The 20,133-nt window shown below is 34.9% G+C and overlaps 5 protein-coding genes across 6 annotated transcripts; 4 read left to right on the top strand and 1 right to left on the bottom strand.

Moving 5' to 3' along the window:
- The first annotated feature begins 1,035 nt into the window (after positions 1-1,035).
- LOC9302668 (peroxidase 71) lies at positions 1,036-2,696 on the top strand. The gene is made up of 3 exons (XM_002866550.2): positions 1,036-1,519; positions 1,602-1,764; positions 2,072-2,696. The coding sequence occupies exons 1-3, from the start codon at positions 1,100-1,102 to the stop codon at positions 2,473-2,475; spliced, it is 987 nt and encodes a 328-aa protein (XP_002866596.1). The 5' UTR covers positions 1,036-1,099; the 3' UTR covers positions 2,476-2,696.
- A 4,410-nt stretch (positions 2,697-7,106) lies between these two features.
- On the top strand, positions 7,107-9,002 carry LOC9302667 (peroxidase 70). The gene is made up of 3 exons (XM_002866549.2): positions 7,107-7,619; positions 7,747-7,906; positions 8,511-9,002. The coding sequence occupies exons 1-3, from the start codon at positions 7,197-7,199 to the stop codon at positions 8,924-8,926; spliced, it is 999 nt and encodes a 332-aa protein (XP_002866595.1). The 5' UTR covers positions 7,107-7,196; the 3' UTR covers positions 8,927-9,002.
- A 2,460-nt stretch (positions 9,003-11,462) lies between these two features.
- On the top strand, positions 11,463-12,964 carry LOC9300960 (peroxidase 69). The gene is made up of 3 exons (XM_002866548.2): positions 11,463-11,950; positions 12,079-12,238; positions 12,367-12,964. Exons 1-3 carry the CDS (start codon positions 11,525-11,527, stop codon positions 12,777-12,779), a joined length of 999 nt encoding a protein of 332 aa, XP_002866594.1. The 5' UTR covers positions 11,463-11,524; the 3' UTR covers positions 12,780-12,964.
- Positions 12,965-14,170: 1,206 nt separating this feature from the next.
- LOC9302666 lies at positions 14,171-15,891 on the bottom strand. Its single transcript, XM_021013595.1, has one exon. The coding sequence runs from the start codon at positions 15,773-15,775 to the stop codon at positions 14,450-14,452; it is 1,326 nt and encodes a 441-aa protein (XP_020869254.1). The 5' UTR covers positions 15,776-15,891; the 3' UTR covers positions 14,171-14,449.
- A 1,255-nt stretch (positions 15,892-17,146) lies between these two features.
- LOC9302665 (non-specific lipid-transfer protein-like protein At5g64080) lies at positions 17,147-18,676 on the top strand. 2 transcript variants are annotated; one of them, XM_021015890.1, is made up of 3 exons: positions 17,147-17,651; positions 17,852-17,878; positions 18,312-18,676. In XM_021015890.1, the coding sequence occupies exons 1-3, from the start codon at positions 17,285-17,287 to the stop codon at positions 18,452-18,454; spliced, it is 537 nt and encodes a 178-aa protein (XP_020871549.1). In that variant the 5' UTR covers positions 17,147-17,284; the 3' UTR covers positions 18,455-18,676. The 2 variants fall into 2 exon arrangements, with proteins under 2 accessions (XP_020871549.1, XP_002866593.1); XM_002866547.2 differs by having other exon boundaries at positions 18,300-18,676.
- The last annotated feature ends 1,457 nt before the right edge of the window (positions 18,677-20,133 follow it).

The raw sequence follows: 20,133 nt of genomic DNA, 5'->3' as shown, positions 1-20,133 counted from the left end.
GTTAGAAGAACAATATAATGTCTCTATAAGCTAGGGACATTGGTTTGTATAGAAACTTCTTAAATGATTTGCTTTAACCGTTAATTAACTTTGTATGCTTTACGTTATTTATGAGTCTTTCTGTTGATCATTGCACAATCAATAACACATATTGAAAAACTGTTGTCTGATATAACTAATTAAGGTTCATGGCTTTCTATTGTTTCCAAACTATTATGTTCAAATATCAAATATATATCTAATACGTGAATCTCATGGAAAAACTTTGAATACATTAGCAATTTTAGTTTATGAAGGATTTTTTCCTTGTTTTTAAACGTGTTTTTTTTTCATATATAATTAAAAACTATATTCGCCGAGAAAAAATTAGTAGCTAGGTCAAAACATAATTAACCTGATCTTCTTCTTTTTTTACCAGAAGAATCTCGAACCAAATTCAGAGTAATTTTCAAATTTGCTACCAATCATGATTCCAATCGCAATGTATAATCGAATCAAATTAAAAGCGTTACTTCATTTACTGCCAGTAGTTTATAGTGAGATATTATAAACATTTGGATATTTTCATATTAAAATCCACTTGGCAGACTTTTGCACTAAGTAATAAGAAATATTCGTTTTTCGTTCTAATCCTCTAATTGTGAGATCTAACTACCAAAAATTGGATGTATACTAATTTTCCAATAGTAAAACACTAATCCACATTTTTATTTATATATTTGCTATACATTAGTTAGGCTTGAACCAAAATTCAAAACTCCTATACGTAAACGATATTTCTCTCATTGGTTACATATTCAATCAATTTCACAGAAACTATCAAAACGAACAAATCCAAAAGAAAATGCTTTTAAAGTCAACGAGTCGACCAGCTCACAACGCACTGACCAACACCACGCGCTTTTGATTCTCCCAGACGACGTCGTTTTATGTATCTCCCAGTACCCCACAACCACTGAAGCCGGTTTCGTTGACTCACACGTCATTCTTTGACTTCTCAATCTCCTCTATAAATAGTACTCTATAACGAACTATCTATACTCACTAAAACTTGAACACACACTTCATCTTCTCTAAAACCCTAAAATATAAACACAAGATGGGTTTGGTTAGATCATTGTGCTTATTCATAACCTTCCTTAGTTGTCTCATCATCTTGGTTCATGGCCAAGCCACCGGAAGGCCGGGTCCTGTTTCCGGCACAAGGATTGGGTTTTACTTGACCACGTGTCCTAGAGCTGAAACCATTGTCCGAAACGCCGTGAATGCTGGCTTCAGTTCTGACCCCAGAATCGCACCCGGAATACTGAGGATGCATTTCCACGACTGTTTTGTCCAAGGTTGTGACGGTTCGATCCTTATATCGGGAGCTAACACCGAGAGAACCGCCGGTCCGAACCTCAATCTCCGAGGGTTTGAAGTCATCGACAACGCCAAAACGCAGCTCGAAGCCGCGTGTCCAGGAGTTGTCTCGTGTGCTGATATTTTAGCCTTAGCCGCTCGTGACACAGTCATTCTCGTAAGCCTTAATTATTTATAAACGTTATACGCAAATGCATTATCATTAATTTTCTATGTAAATAACGTTATTGTGCATGCAGACGCAAGGAACAGGATGGCAAGTACCAACGGGACGTAGAGATGGCCGAGTTTCTTTGGCTTCGAATGCTAACAATCTCCCCGGTCCACGTGATTCCGTTGCCGTACAACAACAGAAATTCTCCGCTTTAGGACTCAATACTCGTGATCTCGTCGTCCTCGCCGGTCAGTAGTCTATATTTTACACAATTCAAGAAACCATTCAAGAACTATAAACCACCATTATTTAAAAAAAATAACGATAAAAAATCTTCATTTGTTCGTTGGACACTCGTTGAACACTTGCTAACCGTCTAGTACCTAAACATATTAAGCGCTAATCTTTCAAAAATATATTTGAAAATCGCAACGATTCTCCATTTTTTGCCCGCCTAAAATTTCCGTTGAAAAATATTAAAATAAATTTATTGTTTATCAATTTTCAATATTTGAATAATAGCAACATATACTAAATCAATTACAATTTAAACAGGAGGACACACGATCGGAACAGCAGGATGTGGTGTATTCAGGAACAGGCTATTCAACACCACCGGACAACCCGCAGATCCAACCATCGACCCAACATTTTTGTCGCAGCTTCAAACACAATGTCCCCAAAACGGCGACGCTTCAGTGCGCGTTGATCTCGACACCGGAAGCGGAACCACTTGGGATACTTCATACTACAACAACCTAAGCCGTGGCCGTGGAGTTCTCCAATCCGATCAAGTTCTTTGGACCGATCCAGCCACTAGACCCATAGTGCAACAATTGATGGCTCCTAGAAGCACCTTCAACGTTGAGTTTGCGAGGTCAATGGTCAGGATGAGTAATATCGGTGTAGTTACTGGGGCTAATGGGGAAATCCGTAGGGTTTGCTCTGCGGTTAATTAATTAACCGATTAAAATCCGTTTCATGGCCCTAAGTACTTGTTTCGAGTGTGGTTTTAATTTCAACAATAAACCAACCAATAGAAAACGACATACATGAAAGAAAAAAACCCAAAAGTGGGTTGATGAAAATTGTATCTATAAGTGTTGGTATTCGATTTCTTTTGGTTTTAATTAATAAAATGTATTGTCTTCACAAAAATAGTATAATGAGTTTGGTCCTACTTTGGCTTCTTAGATTTATAACCTATGTTAACACATAATTTAATTCCGAATCCGAATATCATATCCATGCACCATAACTAATGATTTAAAACGATATTAAAAATCGGAAAAAAAAAGTGAATTGAAAACGGGCGAATCTTTTGATATTCTCAGAATCTCAAGTATCAAGGATCAAGGACGTTCAAATAGTTACCTGCAATAATTTGCAAAATATGTTAGTCAACCTGTCACGATCTCTCTAATTTTGATATCCCTCTTATTAGTTGCATTGTGAAAATTATTTGGTCTAACTGCCTAAGTGTGCATGTATTTGTGTATATTTATATATATAGTTATACATTTTTACATATATTGAATCTTATGTTAAACGCCCTGAAGTATACGTGTGTCAATTATAAACGAACAAAAAAAAAAAAAAAAAATCTTGCTTTTCCTTTTTGACAAATATTTAATTTATGGATTTACTAACTAAATAGTATATACTAAAATGGAATAATTCAAATAAGATTTTTTTTTTTTCAAATAGGAAATTAAAAGGCACAATACGGAGATCTTAAATGCTATGTAACCAGGCAAAGCTTATCTTCATCTTGTCACTGTCATTTTTTTCCCATGCAAATGCATGAGTCAATAAACTTTGGCAATCCTATATAGGCTATTATAGTTAATATGGTGTACGCGTGACTAAGTTTGATTTTTTCTATATTAAGTGAATGTATTAGCTGTATTGATTTAGACCGAGCAAAGAAATCTTTTCACACCTTTAAAGAACTAACTTACAGTAGTTTTTGAATTGATGCCTTGTTCGCTTTTTTTTTTAATTCGAGTTGGATCAGAAATGGGATTATTATTTGACAAAATTGGCAAATTAGACACCTTCTGAAATAATAATTTGAATAATAGATACTTTTCATAAATAATTGGCATAATAGACATTTATCTCTCTCTTTCTCTAATAGAATTTTCTATTAAAGAAGATTTTGTGTAATGACTTTATTACCTTTTTTGTTGTTTTCAACATATATTCTTTTTTTTTATTTTCACTTTAATCTTTTTAGTTTGTTTTGTTAAAAATTATTCATAAACATTTTTATCACACTAACATATTAATTTTTATTTTTTTTAATATGAATCTAAAAAATCCAAATTAGCTATTTTATGTAAATTTAATTTTTAATCTTAATTTGATAGTGTACGAAATGGGATATTTTTTAGCCAATGCCGAATTTATTCTCTTGAAATTATGTAGGACTGTAACTTAATAGTATAGATTTTAGTCCAATATATCATGATAAAAAGAAAATGAACAAAAAACCTGTAAGGTGGCGTGGCTCACGCGTTTTACCAATATATTGATTCAAAGCTAAAAACTCCGAAACATTTTGAGTAGAGAACATCCGTGTAAATGGTCTATTATTTCAACGATTCCATTTTTTTTTTTTTTTCGACTGAATGATTTCATTAGCATAAAAGCAGATAACATTTTACAACAAGTCCAAAAAATATAGGATCGAAGACAATCACCATCAGAGAAAACAAAAAACGCATTACATTTATTTATATCGTTTTCAATTGTCCTCCAATCATTTTAGAAAAAATAGAAAGACACAATCCAGTTTGAGTCATTGACCATCGAATATCTCCACCACCACTAAAAACATTTTTTTTTTTTTTTTTTTCTGAATAATTGCGGGTCTCCCAAAGGCTTCTTAGGCCCAAGGACTAATCCCACGAGGCTGACAATTCCCCTATGTAAACCTACCAGTGGCCGTGCCTCGAACCCTGGTGGCGGAAATCACAGCTGTGACCCCTTTACCATGCCACAATGCCCGGTCAAAAAACATTGTTTTCTGATATTTGATTATCTGTATTTTAAACGGAAAACGAAATTTAAAAAATAAAAAGAAAAACATTAGGGAAAACTAAAGAAGTTTTGTTATTTTTTCTGGTCTTCGTAAACTTGTACGTTATGCATAGTTATTTTGAGTCTTTAATTTTCAACGTGTGTGTGTTTTCTTTTTGTTAAAATTTCTTGCTTTTTTGGTTTTTATAGAATTTTTTGAAAAGGAAATTAATTACAATAATCAACCGGTTAAGACATAAGAGAAAGACTGAACCAGTTTAACCGGGTTACAAAATTCAACAAACTGAAATGAAATATTTTCAACGTGTGTTACATTAACGATTGATTGATTTGATTGGTGTACATGGTTTTTTAACCAAAATCCAAACTACAAAATATACTCCGAGACAAAATTTGGTGACTCTTTGTGTCAGAAGAATATATACACGATCAAAAGACTAAAAAACCTCAAACTTCTTTTTCAGTTTATTGTCGTATACCGTCTATATCCAAATGTACTAGCCTTTTGGAATTTACATATGTACTAAAACTAGTTTATTTTAAAGCGGTAAACCGTAAACTGGTCAGGAGGGGAGTTTTGACTAATACATATTACATTATTTACAAGTAATAAACTTATTTGAGAAGTATATATTAGTAATATGTTTATAATCTCAAGAAAAAATAGCCGTAAACACATAAATATTAAGAATTTTTTCCTCATACTATACTTTAAGGGTAAGTTCTCGTTAATGATTGTGTGCTGAAAAATTAATATTAATGATTGCATAAATGATTTGACAATTGATGTTGAAGACAGTCCTCGTGCCTTCGTACAAAGAAAAACGCGTGAAAAAATAACAGGAAGCACTTAAAAAAAGAAGGATAATAACAATACGTGATTTTTACGTAATTACCAGAGAAAATGGCCGACAATCCGTCTTTATCCATATATAGTATTTCTTTTTTTTTTTTTTTAAACACTATATGGTATTCCTTTTTCCAGTCGTTTTTGTGAGGAATTATATCATAGAGTTAAAGTTAATTTGATTAGTTTTTTTTTTTTTTTTAATAATTCAGGATAGATCCTAGATCTATGAAGGGGCTCAGACTAATTTTTGGGAGAGGTGCAGCCCATGGATAGACTCTCTCTCCGGATATTCAAATGGACCGAAAGTAAGGACCCATATCTATGTGGGTGTCCAAAAACAATGTGTTGGAGTTTCAAGCAGCAGGTGGATCAAACTTGAGACGTGTTGGCGCCTCAAGCCCGTCTCCTTACCACTTGACCACAAGGTCCTGGACAAGTTAATTTGATTATTTACAAAATTTTAAAGATAAGATATACAAAAATTAGGAAATGCGTAAATAGGTGTCAAATTTTGATGCTAAATAATTTAGTTATGGACGGACAGTATATATGTAAAGTGTAAATGTTAGTTTTTAATTTTTCAAACTTTCTAGTCCCGTGACATCAATTTTTTTGCCTACTCCTACTTGATCGACTAGTTGCAGTATATATAAATAGTTAAATACATCCAACTTCTTTTTTTTTATATTCTTTGTCAACACATTAATGGTACTATATGATAGTATATCACACTTTCTTCTTCTTCTTCTTTTTTTTTTTTTTGTTTCCGTGAAACCCAAATCCATATCTATAGGATTCGCATATAATCAGTTTTCGTGATGTTGACAAACATTCGCGAACAACCACAAATTGAAAAAAATCAATATTTAATATGGCTGTCCGACTCGTCAAAATATTATTATTCCTATACGTTGCATGATACTTAACGCATATTGACTATTAACTAAGCAATGCAATGATTATAATTAAATCCCATAATAGTTTTTATTAGGGCAATTCCATTAATCTTGAATGGACGATTATGATATTATTAAGTTTATCTATATACAAATATATTTGAGTCATAGTGTTGTTACACAAAAGGTACTAATTAGATAATACTTTAATAGATGTATAATGTATTGGTGATGTCAATGCGGTTAAAAAAGGTCGATACAAGTTCGATAAAAACTGTGGTTTAATGATTTTTTTTTTTTTTGTTAAAACTGTGGTTTAATGATATATATATATATATATTAGTAAACTTGAATATATATATATATATATATATATATGTCTTCTTATATGTTTTGATAATAACTATACTAACTTGAACAGATCTTATCAATTATCAACGTCGTCTCTTTTATTTTTTTTGTGACAAAAGTAGTATTCACGAGTCACCACAGCACCTCTTGATTGGGGTTCAAATAATACTAATGTTTTCCCAAAATTATCAATAAGCTAAATAGCATAAAATTTAATTAGGATTAAAAGAGAGAGCTAACAAATCACAAATCTACTTATAGCTTAGTTAGGCACATCATGGACCATATTTAATATGCTTAATTACAATATTAACAAAACAAATCAACAAAATAAAAAATAAAGATTAATTCAACGTAGCTCCAATTTAATGAGTAACCCGGCATTGCTTACTCATTTCACTCTACAAATATTTTATTTTTTTCCAGTATAAATATACACACACAAATCTCAAACTGTTAAACACAACAAATCAAAAGTAATAACTGAATCATATTTACATATATGCACCCTTTGGTTAAAAACTAAGAAGAAACCAAAATGGGAAGTTCTACTAATTTTAATCCTTGCTACGTTAACGTTCTCTTACCGTTTTTCCTTGTCCTAGCCGCGAATGCAACACATAAAAACTTTTTCCTCCCAAGGCCACGGATCGGGTATTACGGTAGTGCATGCTGGAATGTAGAATCGATAGTGCGGTCCGTGGTCGAGTCTAACTATCTTGCTAATCCAGCTAATGCTCCGGGCATTTTGCGTATGCACTTTCACGATTGTTTCGTCCAAGGCTGTGACGCCTCCGTTCTCCTAGCCGGACCTAACTCCGAGAGAACGGCGATTCCGAATCTATCGTTGAGAGGGTTTAATGTCATCGAAGAAGCTAAGACGCAGCTTGAGATCGCTTGTCCTCGAACTGTCTCTTGTGCTGATATTCTCGCACTCGCTGCACGCGACTTCGTCAGTTTGGTATAACTTACTTTTATAATTTTATTTATATACACAAGTCTATCGTGCGTCTTGGTTTTAACGTCACATGCATATATGTTTATCTATTGATCGTGATTAAGTGAAAGTTTTATATGTATGTATATAGGCCGGTGGACCATGGTGGCCAGTTCCATTGGGGCGACTCGATGGCCGGGTTTCGCTAGCCTCGAATGTCATTTTGCCGGGACCTACCGACTCCGTTGCCGTACAGAAGCTGAGGTTCGCCGAAAAAAATCTTAATACCCAAGATCTCGTTGTCCTTGCTGGTACGTTGTAGATTTTAGGCCTCGATCGCTTGTGTTAAACATTGTTTTTACGATTTTGCTTTGCATGTGAAAATTTTACTTTTTTGAAAGATTTCTGCAAAATACATACGTAAACACCAAACAAATCGTTTACGTTTACACTAACAACTAAATTAATTTTGTATTCATTTTAAGATATTTTAAATATATGTAAACGTAAATAAACAATCGAAGCTGTACAGTGCAATTTTATAGAGTTTCGATATATATAAGCCCGATCCATAGCCAATCGAAGCTGTACGGTGTAATTTTATAGAGTTTCGATATATATAACTGAAGAGTACAAAGTCTATGACACTAAGTCTTTTTTTTTTTTGGGGGGGGGGGGCAAAAAAAGAGTTAATTAACCAGTATATATATATATGTGTATTTAATATTGGGACAATAATTATATTTGTAATAGCTTGGTATACATTTTACATTATCTCACAATTTATTGCATCCTACGTTAGCTTAGCATTCAAAGGAGATAATAAATACTTTTTGTTTATTACAAATTACATATATATTTTGAAATTGTCTCGAGATACCATCTAACTCACATAGAGGGCTTGGTATATAACAGCTGGACACACGATAGGAACGGCCGGGTGTGTTGTGTTTAGGGACAGATTCTTCAACTACGACAACACAGGAAGTCCGGACCCAACCATCGCCCCGAGTTTCGTCCCTCAGATCCAAGCTCAATGTCCTCTGAACGGTGACCCTGCGACTCGTGTAGTGCTGGACACGGGAAGTGGAGACCAATTCGATACGTCGTACCTTAACAACTTGAGGAACGGTCGAGGTCTCCTCGAGTCTGATCAGGTCCTATGGACTAACCCTGAGACCCGACCCATCGTGGAACGGCTTCTAGGACTACGATTTCCGTTTCTTATTTTCGGACTGGAGTTCGCGAGGTCCATGACCAAGATGAGTCAGATCGAGGTCAAGACGGGTTTGGACGGGGAGATTCGTAGGGTTTGTTCTGCGGTTAACTGATTAAAATAAAATTAATTAACCATTATGATATGATATCAAGTAATGAATAAAAATGAAGATTAAAAAGTTCTCTAGACTCTTCAGCTTTTAATAATAAACCAGTTTAACATTTTCTTTCAGTGTTATTATAAGTGGTTTAATCACGTGTATGTGAGTGTGAGAGAATACGTGTTTAAATCACACATAAGAAAAAAATGTAATGTAATTGTAAACTCTTAAGAAATCTAATGTAATTGTAACAACAGAATAACTTTTAGCTGAATATATTTACGCTAAATAACAACCAATTGAGTTGATAATATATAACATCTAATATGTACATTAGTTTTTCAACTCGAATGAAGAAAACAATGAAAGTAAAAAAAAAAAAATGAAAGTTAGGATGATTCGTTTTCAAGATTAAGTTAAATTCCATAAAATAGTATATTTGGTGTCACGAGATTTTCGCCAATCTCCGGCAGAAAACTGGGTGATGAATATCAATCTCCATCTCATATAATGTATATGTGCTCGGTGATGGGTGAAATTTGTCCTCTCTGTCTCTGAATTTTAAAAGATAACTGGAACAATTTTAATTTAAATCATGCATGTGTCCTGTATAAAGTTATCGTTCTTATACTTGAAATATGAATTTTGGTTCCTTTCTTTTTCTTTTATCTATAACTGTAAAGTGAAATTGAATATGACTTCTACAAAAACATAAAATACAATTAAATAAAAGTTGGAACGATTCAGTTTGAATTCACTGTTCGAAATGAATCTAATCATTGGTGGTAAATGATTAAAATGATAATAGTTCGGATAATTATATATCAGTGGTTGACTTTGACAATAGAGAAAAAAGCAAGTCAATGATATTATGCCTTCGAAGTTGTCTCTTGGTGGTTTCATTAAACAAGACATCCTCAGTCAAAATTATATGCTCTCTCTTTTTATTTCCACCGACTAGCTAGTAGCTTATCTCTTTACCATGATACAGCTTGTATATTCAAAGAAATTTCTATTTTACAAAAAAAATCATACGGTTTCCATAAGTTTGTAATACTTTTTTTTATCATCAATATTATCGTCTGAAATGATAATTCCTCTGCAGCACACTTTTAAAGTCGAATTCATTTCACAAAAAGAAAATTCCACAACAATTACACATATTTTCTCTATAGCTACCTGACATTTTGTGATTTTAAAAAAATATATAATGATAAATTGCGCTTAAATTAACATTAATAGTATAACCCTATTTCAGCTATTTTAAGAATCAACTAAAATAAATCTTATTGAATTTCTTTTGGTAAATACTCTTACTCTCAATATTTTGTGGGCAGTAGAATAGTTTATTGACCAAGTCTATAAAATCATTAAACATCATTATCTTGCTCCCCAAGTTTGATTTTCCTTTGACAAAGTATATATGCATAATCGTTATCGTATAGTCGACTTTTTTTTTTAATTACATTAATAAAATCAACAATTAGATTCACAAATTCGACTACAAATATTATATGTAACTGTAGAATATATATTTTTAAATGAATGAATACAACTTCAAGCTAAAAGAGAATGAATAAAATGTACAAGTTGTGATTTTAACGGTCACACACGTTTTTTCGTCATCAGAAAATTACACGTATGCATGCCAGCTGCGAGTAACTGGTTAATTACTTTAATTTAGGGAAGTGAATAACTAAACTACAGCCATCACTATCCATATATTCTCTTTGTTTTGTACCTTCCCCATGCAGAAATCTACTATTATTGGCCAATGGTTCAAATTTTTCATGGCGGTGAATACTTTAATTTTTTTAATTCTTCATAGAATAAATACATAGTAGTATTTACTAGCTAATCCAAAAGAATAGAGAAACGAATATACCATTATAGTAGTCGATTTAATCATTTTAAAATGTCAACTATGCCCGTTACATTTTTCATTATCCTAACGTTCTGACCAAAACTTTTTAATCTATATTATCGCCACATAATTCATTGATCTAATCTACGAAGCAATATTTGACCTAATAACATCACTATTGTATAGTATTGTGGTACCAACTGGTATCGGAGATTTTTTTTCCAACACGTATCAATACTGTAAACCCGTTAACCAACTACAAATTTGGCCAATTTAGCCGACTTTTTTTTTGTCTAAAGAGTGTTAAGATGCTTTCGTTTATACCGTTCATCCCATATTAGTTTCATTTTGTTTTTTCAACAGAAACTATTGATCCAAATGATTATAGATATAGGTACGATTTGAACAAACTTTGATTCTCTTACCAATCATCTACAACTTAAAACCAAGATAGCTTCGCTCAAAAGGAAAAAATAATGAAAATATATATGTATAATACATATATAGGTTCAATGGACCGGCTCGTCTACACCGTTATGCAAACTAATTATTATATTGATGATTACCAAATCAGCTTATAAAATTCCCATAATTCTGCGTCGTGTGCCGAAGTTGCTCGTTACATTGTTATTCCCACGACTTTTTTTTTGCCTATATATACAAACCCTTTACCACCAAACTCAAATCACACAACAAACAACAACTTCTACAAAGCTCAAAGAGTTTCTTATTTATTAAAAAGAAAAATGAGTCGTGGTTATAATTTGCTATTCGTTCTAGTCACGTTTTTAGTATTGGTTGCAGCTGTAACCGCACAAGGGAACCGTGGCTCAAACAACGGTGGTGGTCGAAGACCACGATTTGGGTTTTATGGGAATAGATGCCGAAACGTAGAGTCTATTGTGAAATCTGTGGTTGAGTCTCATGTCCGGTCTATCCCGGCTAATGCACCTGGAATCTTGCGTATGCATTTCCACGATTGCTTTGTCCGTGGCTGTGATGGCTCGGTTCTCCTCGCTGGTAACACCTCAGAGAGAACCGCAGTTCCAAACCGTTCACTGAGAGGTTTCGAAGTTATTGAAGAGGCTAAGGCTCGGCTTGAGAAGGCTTGTCCTCGAACCGTTTCTTGTGCTGATATTCTCACCCTTGCTGCTCGAGACGCTGTCGTTTTGGTAATATACTGAAATTATTACACGCACTATATCATAATTCGGTTTTTTATCCGTGTCACATGATTAAAATATATAGCACTTATGGTCTCGTGTTTAACGGTAATTTAATTTAATATTGGTTTATGCAGACCGGTGGACAACGCTGGGAAGTGCCATTGGGACGTCTCGACGGCCGAATCTCGCAAGCCTCAGACGTGAACTTGCCCGGACCAAGCGACTCAGTTGCTAAGCAGAAGCAAGACTTCGCTGCCAAAACTCTTAACACATTAGACCTCGTAACTCTTGTTGGTACGTTGTCATTGCATATGGTTTAAATGTAACACTTAAGAATTAATCAGAAAAATAATTAGCTCGTATATATACTATATATCCTACTAGCTAATTAATTACTAAGTGAGTTTTTTGGTTTTGACCAGGCGGACACACAATAGGAACTGCTGGCTGCGGTCTAGTAAGGGGAAGGTTCTTTAACTTCAACGGCACAGGACAACCCGACCCATCAATCGACTCGAGTTTTGTGCCGCTGATTCAGGCTCAGTGCCCTCAAAATGGAGGCACCCGAGTCGAGTTAGACGAGGGAAGTGTTGGTAGGTTTGACACATCGTTCCTAAGGAAGGTGACGTCAAGTCGCGTGGTTCTTCAATCCGATCTACTCCTATGGAGGGATCCCGAGACCCGAGTCATCATTGAACGGTTATTAGGTTTACGCCGACCATCCTTGAGGTTCGGATCCGAGTTCGGGAAGTCGATGGTCAAGATGAGTCTCATAGAAGTTAAGACTCGATCAGCTGATGGTGAGATTCGTAGGGTTTGCTCTGCGATCAATTAAGAATTAAAAAACACAAATGTGTGGTTTTTTTTTAATTTATGAATTTTATAAGTAATAATCATTTGTTTTTATAATAAGCTTGCTACAGCATTTTGTGGTCGATGGTTACGTTTTGATTTTTCAAGTGTAAGATTGTACTTGTAAAAAAAATGTATTACATAAAGTGTTATTTGTTTCTTCACTCGTGTACGGAAGCTAAGGTACTTTTTTTTTTTTTTTTTTTTGTTAATTAGCTAAGTTACTTAAATGAACGAACTTTTCAAGGAAAGAAAGTGTTGAATATGTTTTGATTAACGGAAGCTTATCTATTCTCCATCAGTAGTGATTGGCAGTTCATAAATTAATTATTAATCACTAGTTTTATATATTTTATTCAAAATAACGGAGTTGATATTTCATTATCTGAAAAGATTAATAAATATATTATGTTGTTTGGTCAATTCATGGAAGAATTAGGACCTCTTGTGGATTCCAGCGAATACAATCGCTAATCATTACCCTAAATTTGTTTTTATCGAAAATGCTTAATTAGAAACGAACCTTTTTTTGCTGGTCAAAAGGAAACAAATTTTCTAAGTAGTATGTAGAACAATGATGTTTTAACTTATTACTAATACAAGATTTGGGTGTTTGATTTCTGAATAGCGGTTATGCTCTCATATTCAATGCAACATCCCCACTTAAAAAATCGAAACAAATCACTTATGGGTGTGTATTGATTCATAATCCATGTGTGTATATTGATTAATTAAAAAATTTGGACTATCAACAATATAGAACCAAAAATATGTATCACCAAAGTGTTTTGGAAGATATTAGATCGATGGAGAATGATGTTTACGGGTCCTCGGTTCTCTTTTGTGCCAAAATAAATAGGCCATTGTGCTGATAAGTTAGCCAAAAAAAGCTCCACAGATGATCAAAATTGACGAATGATTGTAATTTCCTTCCTAAAGTCTTTACATCAAACATAAATCATGATGTACTTAGTAGTACATACAAAAAAATGCATGAAAACTTTGGGCTTTTAGGGTTTCATTAGGTATTGGCCTTTTCTCGATTTGGGCTCCTTTTTATTTTGGTTTTTGCAGTTTTGGACTTTTGGTATTACACAGATTTTGCAGAGCAACACCACTCAAGAGTAAAGACACAAAGGATTAGGTAACGATTTAGAAAAAACATAAACAAGATTGTTTTGATACAATCAATCTCAAATGCAAAACATTCAGGAATACGGTAAGAAGTAAAAATAACAATTTAAATCCAAATTTGATCAAATCACAACAAAACGTAGTTAAAAAACGAAGTGATTTGTCTTTTGTTACCAACGGAAAACGAACAGTGTATTCATAATTTGATTGTTGAGAAACTCATGGCGACGAACACAAGAATAAAAGAATACAAGACTATTGCCACAACCGCAAATTGAGATTATACAAGTACAACAGAAACAAAGATCATCCACTACGGCAAATTACCTTCACATTCTCACAAACTTCTCTAAGTCAAACCAAATTAATCCTCAAAAGTCTTCAAGCATCACAACAATGTAAAACCACAACAAAGATTCTACATCAATCTGCAATTTTTTCTCACATGTTTCAAATACAACTATACATGATAACCTACACACAAACCAAAACAATTTCAGATTAACAGAAACACTACACTCACTTTGACGCCAGAAGAATCTCTGGTTTTTTCGCCTTGCTTGGAGTGTTAACATTCGACGAGCCATTAACAGTCTCTGCAGCTACGGTCTTTGCCGTGGTTCGTGCGCTTGTATCGAGGTTAACCAAACTCCGTGTAGCTAAAATCGCCTGTGGATTCAGATCATGAGAGGCTCTTGCGTACAATGATCTTACTGCATTGGAAGCTGCATCTTTAACATCTCCAGTGTTCAATGGACTAAGCAAGCAATGACCTAGAATCCGTAGTGTAGGTTGAAACAGTTCCCATGGAAGTGGAATCCTCACGCCTCCTACAAGGCCGCCATTGGAGCTAAGTTGTTCTCCGTTCTCTCTGATTGCTAATCTATCAAAATCCTCTTCGATCTCAAGACTACGTCCACTACTGCCATTAAAAGAGGAGGAATCTCCAAAACCATTAGTTAGTGCTAAGACTTTGTCTTCGTCTCCATCGATCCTTTCCTTGCAATCGCAATCTTGACCAGCCCAATTAGCAGCGAATTTACAGAATTCAAGCTTAGACCAAGCCGGCATCTGTGAGATCTCCTTGAAATAGCATTGTAGTCCTACGCCAACGATGCTGGCTCGTTTAGTTGACTTAACCGCGATCTGAGGCTCAAGCTGCGGAGACAAGACTCCAACGGAGGCGGTGGGATTGGAATCACGCGATTTGTCAACGCCGTTTCTCGGTGTGTGGTAGAGAGATGGCTGAGAGAGATCTGGAATGTGTACGAGTATAGGTTTACCTGCGCGAGCTTTAACCTCGGCGGCGTAGATTGCGAGAAGCACAGCTTCGAATCCGGATAGAGAAGGAAGAGACGAAGAATCTGAGGAATGAATTCGAGCAAGGTACATTCCGACGAGTAACGGAAGGAACGAGAGGACGACGAGACGAAGCGGTGGATCAGAGGAGAGGTAGGTTTCGTATAGCCATTGACAAAGAGGATCAGATCCAGAACCAGAAGCTGGATTGCAAAGAGAAGTCGAGATCAAAGAGTAAGCAGCGCGAGAAGAAAGTAACGATAACGCCGGCCGATCGGAATCTGCAAGAGAGGAGATCGGAGTTACGTCACCGTCTTCAAAGTGAGAATCGCCGGAGAGGAGAGATGAGAGAGAGAGTATGCGAGAGCGTTGCTTTGAGACTGATTCCCACCAGGAATGCATCGGATCTCGATCGGCGGTGGATGAGATTCCTGCGGCGGCACTAGCGGTTGGTGTGGTGGCGGATTTGAAACGATGAGGAGTAGAAGAAGAGGTGGAAGACGATGGAGAAGGTGAGCCGCCGGGAGGTTTGACGGAGAAGTCCATGGTAATTGAGTCTGACTTGAGTTGAGACAAAGGGAAGTTTTCGCTGGATTCCTTTTAGGAACACCGATAAAGAAGCAAGATTGAAAATTATTTGTTTCTTTGAAGATGAGGACCGATTCAGACAAGTTGTTTCTTATGGGGCAATTCGGGAAGATAATAGAAGTTATGAGGTGGGTTTGTTATGTATTTCTTCAACTATCCCACCATAGCCCATAGGTGTCAAATTGAATGGGCTTGATGGTTTATGGCCCAAAATTAGTTACCGTCAGTATTGCTTGAAGTCGGTAGGTAGCTTTTGTGACGATCCGAATAGCTCCGATTCTGTGATCTCTTTACACGTCGACCATATCACCAACCGGAATCTTTTTTATTTTTGGAAATAAGATTTGATGCTTTTATCATACAATGGAGAATCATCCCGAGTATAAATACAAATCCATGTGTGGAGCTAAAGAGTAAAGAGTAAGTTATATAACATTAACATGTCTCTCTACTCCTACCTTCCAAAATCATTTAAAACAAAAGAAGAAGTAACTTACTTTTTCTTCTTCTATGTAGGTGAATCGTGGAAGCTAAATATAGTACTCTTCTTCTTTTTTGTACGTATAATATTTATCTATTTACTTATGTACATTAAGCTATCAACATAAATGCAATATTGACATGCTAAGTAGTATTGCATCGATGAAAAAAAAAAAAAGAAAAAAAAGTAGTATTGCATTCAGATGCAACTAGTTCAATGACTTAACTCGGTGGTTTAAAAAACGAATGGACTCATGGATTATCATCGATTCACAACCACATAGAAACTGAAAAGGCCAAACATCAATTAAAGAAGGGTTTGAAAACAAAACCTTTCCTTAAATGAGGTTTGTTATTTTCAAGAGAGTACAATAACAAACAATAATATTTACAGTATTAATCATTTTTTTGGTTAAAAAATTTACAATATTAATCATATAAGTCCAGAAATAAAAATTCAATTTTTTTTTTATCGATATCAATTTATATTGTTGTTTTTTTCTTTCTTAAGACCCAACTTATTTACAGTAATTAGTTTAGATTTTTGTTTGGAATCCCTAATTGTCCGAAAGATCCCGCAAATTTCGCCTAAAAGGAAAGCGAATGAACAAAGAAATCGGAGGTGCATTTAATTTTTTTCTTAGTAGTGTATGAAAAGCTAATAAATTTCCAAAATAGTTTTAAAATAATAAATTAAATAAATGAGTAAAAACTAAAAAAAGCAAGAAAAAAAAGAAGGAAAGTCTCTTGGTGAAAGACCCACACGATCACGCATCCATATGGAAAATGCAAAGAGACACGTATACCTAAACGTCATCGTTTTGCACATTACCCCAAAACCCCTAAACCGACCTACAAAAATCCCTTCTTCTTCCTCTTCACTTTTTCTCACTTCCCACCATTAAAAACCTCTCTCTCCTTCTCTCTACTCTCTCCTCAGAAACCTCAAAAACTCAAAAGAGAGAAGAAGAATCAAAATCCCACACAATGGCAACACTCTCATCTTTCACAGCAACAACACCTCTCCTTGTCATCGTTCTTCTATCTCTCTCCTCCGTCTCAGTTCTCGGCGCATCTCACCACCACGCGGCGGCGCCGGCTCCGTCTGTAGACTGTTCGACTCTCATTCTCAACATGGCTGACTGTTTGTCCTTTGTTTCTAGCGGAGGCACGGTGGCGAAACCGGAAGGTACATGTTGTTCTGGTCTTAAGACGGTGCTTAAAACTGACGCTGAGTGTCTCTGTGAAGCGTTTAAGAGCAGTGCTTCTCTTGGAGTTACTTTGAATATCACCAAGGCTTCTACTCTTCCCGCCGCATGCAAGCTTCACGCTCCTTCTATCGCTAATTGTGGATGTAAGATCTAATCATTTCTTAACTTGTTTGTTTCTTAGATCTCTTCTTTTGTAGATCTTAATCTTCGAGAGCGGTTTCTTAGATCCACATTTTTTTATAATTATTTTCAGTTTAATTTGTCGCTTTTCGAAACTTGTTGAGATTCTTTTTTCTGTTGTTGATTAAGTTACTTACAATGCTTTTTTTTGTTGTTCTTACAGTGTCTGTTGCTCCAAGTACTGCTCCAGGTATTTTGTCTTTCTCCTTTGTTGATTTTTAGTTTTGTTTAATTTTACTTTTTAGTTTTTGTCTCATGCAATGCTTTATTATGTTTTTAAATTCCCACTTGAAAACAATGAAATTAAAAATTGTCTATTGATTGATCATCTGAGTTCTCACTTAAAGTGATAATCGCTTATCTAGACTCTTAAACACCAAAATTATAGTCGGAGTTTTTTTAATTAATACAGAGACATGATAATAGTTTTTGTGGATGTGAAACCTTTTATGAAAAAATATCCCATCTTTGATCATTGAGATTCCTTATCTGTGATCTTTTGTAAAAATTTGCTTGATTGATTGAAATATCGGCTCCATATCAGTTATGTGATTTCGAGTTGAGATGTTTACGCGTTTGAAATTTCTTAATTTGGAACCAATTCTTTTCAGATATTTCTCCAGGAGGAGCTGCTGCTGGACCTGAAACAGCCGGAGTTCTAGCTCCAAACCCATCTCCAGGGAACGATGGATCTTCTTTGATTCCGATCTCGATCACAACCTTATTCAGCGCCGTATTGTTCGTTTTGTTCTCCTCTAGAGTGTAATAAAAACCTGAACCTTTTTTCACCAGCTAGATTTGGCTGTATGAAATTGGTTTAGGTTTTTATTAGAGTTAAATCTGTGTGTTTTGGAGTGTTCTGTTTTGAGACCATATCGGTTTCTCTATTACAGTAGCTTTTACTCTTTTAGTCTATGTTATTACTTTGTGTCGCACATTGGTCCTTTTGTTCGATATCGCTTATTCCTTCCTCTATGTTTTCTCTCTATCTCTCTCATGGTCCTAATTTTATTTAGAAGAAGGTTGAATTGTGGGAGATGTAGTTATAAGAATTTATAGCCGTAAAAAACTTAGGCAGATCAAAATTATTATATACCTTATTATGCATTTGTCATCTTCTTACAGTTCACATTACACAAAAAGAAAAATCAAAGAATTCCAAGTTAGACAATTCAAAATTTTTAAGACAAACATTTACATAACCCTTTCTAGAAAAGTATGGTATAATAATAATGCAATGACTAACTAGTAAAATAAAACGTTATGTAGTTAAATTTCTTTTATAATCATTAAATTCTTTAATTTCGATCAGTCTTCTCTTAAAAATTAGGTAATAAATTACGTCATCATTTTACTAGATGAAATTTGGAAATTTTCTTAGAAAGATTTTGTGCCCATACTGAGCTACTCAACCTCCCCATAAACATAACTTTTACTCTTCAGAAGTATGATCAGTCTTTCTGGAATATAAAATGGTCCACATAGCACAAACTGTTTCCCACTAGTATCCATGTCAAAAGAATTTTATACATTTTGTTACTGTGCAGTTTGACTATAGTAACAATTACAACTTGTTTTATCAAACGAGTACACAATTTCTTGATCTGAAAATGAACGCATGTGTATGTGTTAAATAAAAGTTTCAAATGAAAAAGCAAGATTCATGAAAAAGTGAAGAGTAAAAACATGGACGAAGAGATGAGGCGGATTGTATCATCCATGATCATAAGAAAATTAGAGACATGAAAGTGAAACTCCTTTGCAGATTTTGCCTCACGTAATATTTTTCTTCATTGAAGTTAAAAGTACAGTTTTTATTAATTTTGATGAAGGAAAAACAAAATGTTACGTGACATCGTGAACGATAAATACTTTTTTTTTTCTCTTAAACTGTTACGGGTAAACTTTTTTTTTTTTTTTTTTTTTTTTTTTCAGATTATTACTTCCGTTTTCTGCGTGTGATTAGCTATTTAGTTTATCAGATTCAAAATTCAAAATTCAAAATTTCAATGTTAATTAATTTTGGGAAGAGAGTAGTACTAATAATAATTTGGAAATTTGAGCAAAGGAAAAAACTTGAAAAATCCTCGCGCGCGTCGGCCTCACGCGCGGCGAAAACTCTCTCTACTTCCTTCTTTGCAAAAACCCTAGATCTGCATCGCACTTCGCCTCTCCGGTCATGGCTCTCCTTGCCGGTGACCGGAGAGGGCTTCCCTTTCTCTCCATCGCTTCTCTCTTTCCTCTTTGTTGTTGTGTGCTTTCACCGTTCCTTGGCGCTCAATGTCTCGTCTCTCCGTCCTCCGCTTCGGTCTCGCTTCATGGTGGTGGGTGGCGTCTGGTTCTCTCTGCACGGCGCATCACCATCTTCAGATCTCATTTCGTCGATTAGAGTGGTCGGTGGTGGCTAGCGTTTGGCTTCAGGTTTCGGTTTCTTCTCTTCGGTCT

Source organism: Arabidopsis lyrata (assembly GCF_000004255.2).
Source record: "Arabidopsis lyrata subsp. lyrata unplaced genomic scaffold ARALYscaffold_8, whole genome shotgun sequence".
Classification (NCBI taxonomy): domain Eukaryota; kingdom Viridiplantae; phylum Streptophyta; class Magnoliopsida; order Brassicales; family Brassicaceae; genus Arabidopsis; species Arabidopsis lyrata.
Note: the sequence above shows the minus strand (reverse complement) of the source record. Positions and strands in the feature narration are given on the sequence as shown.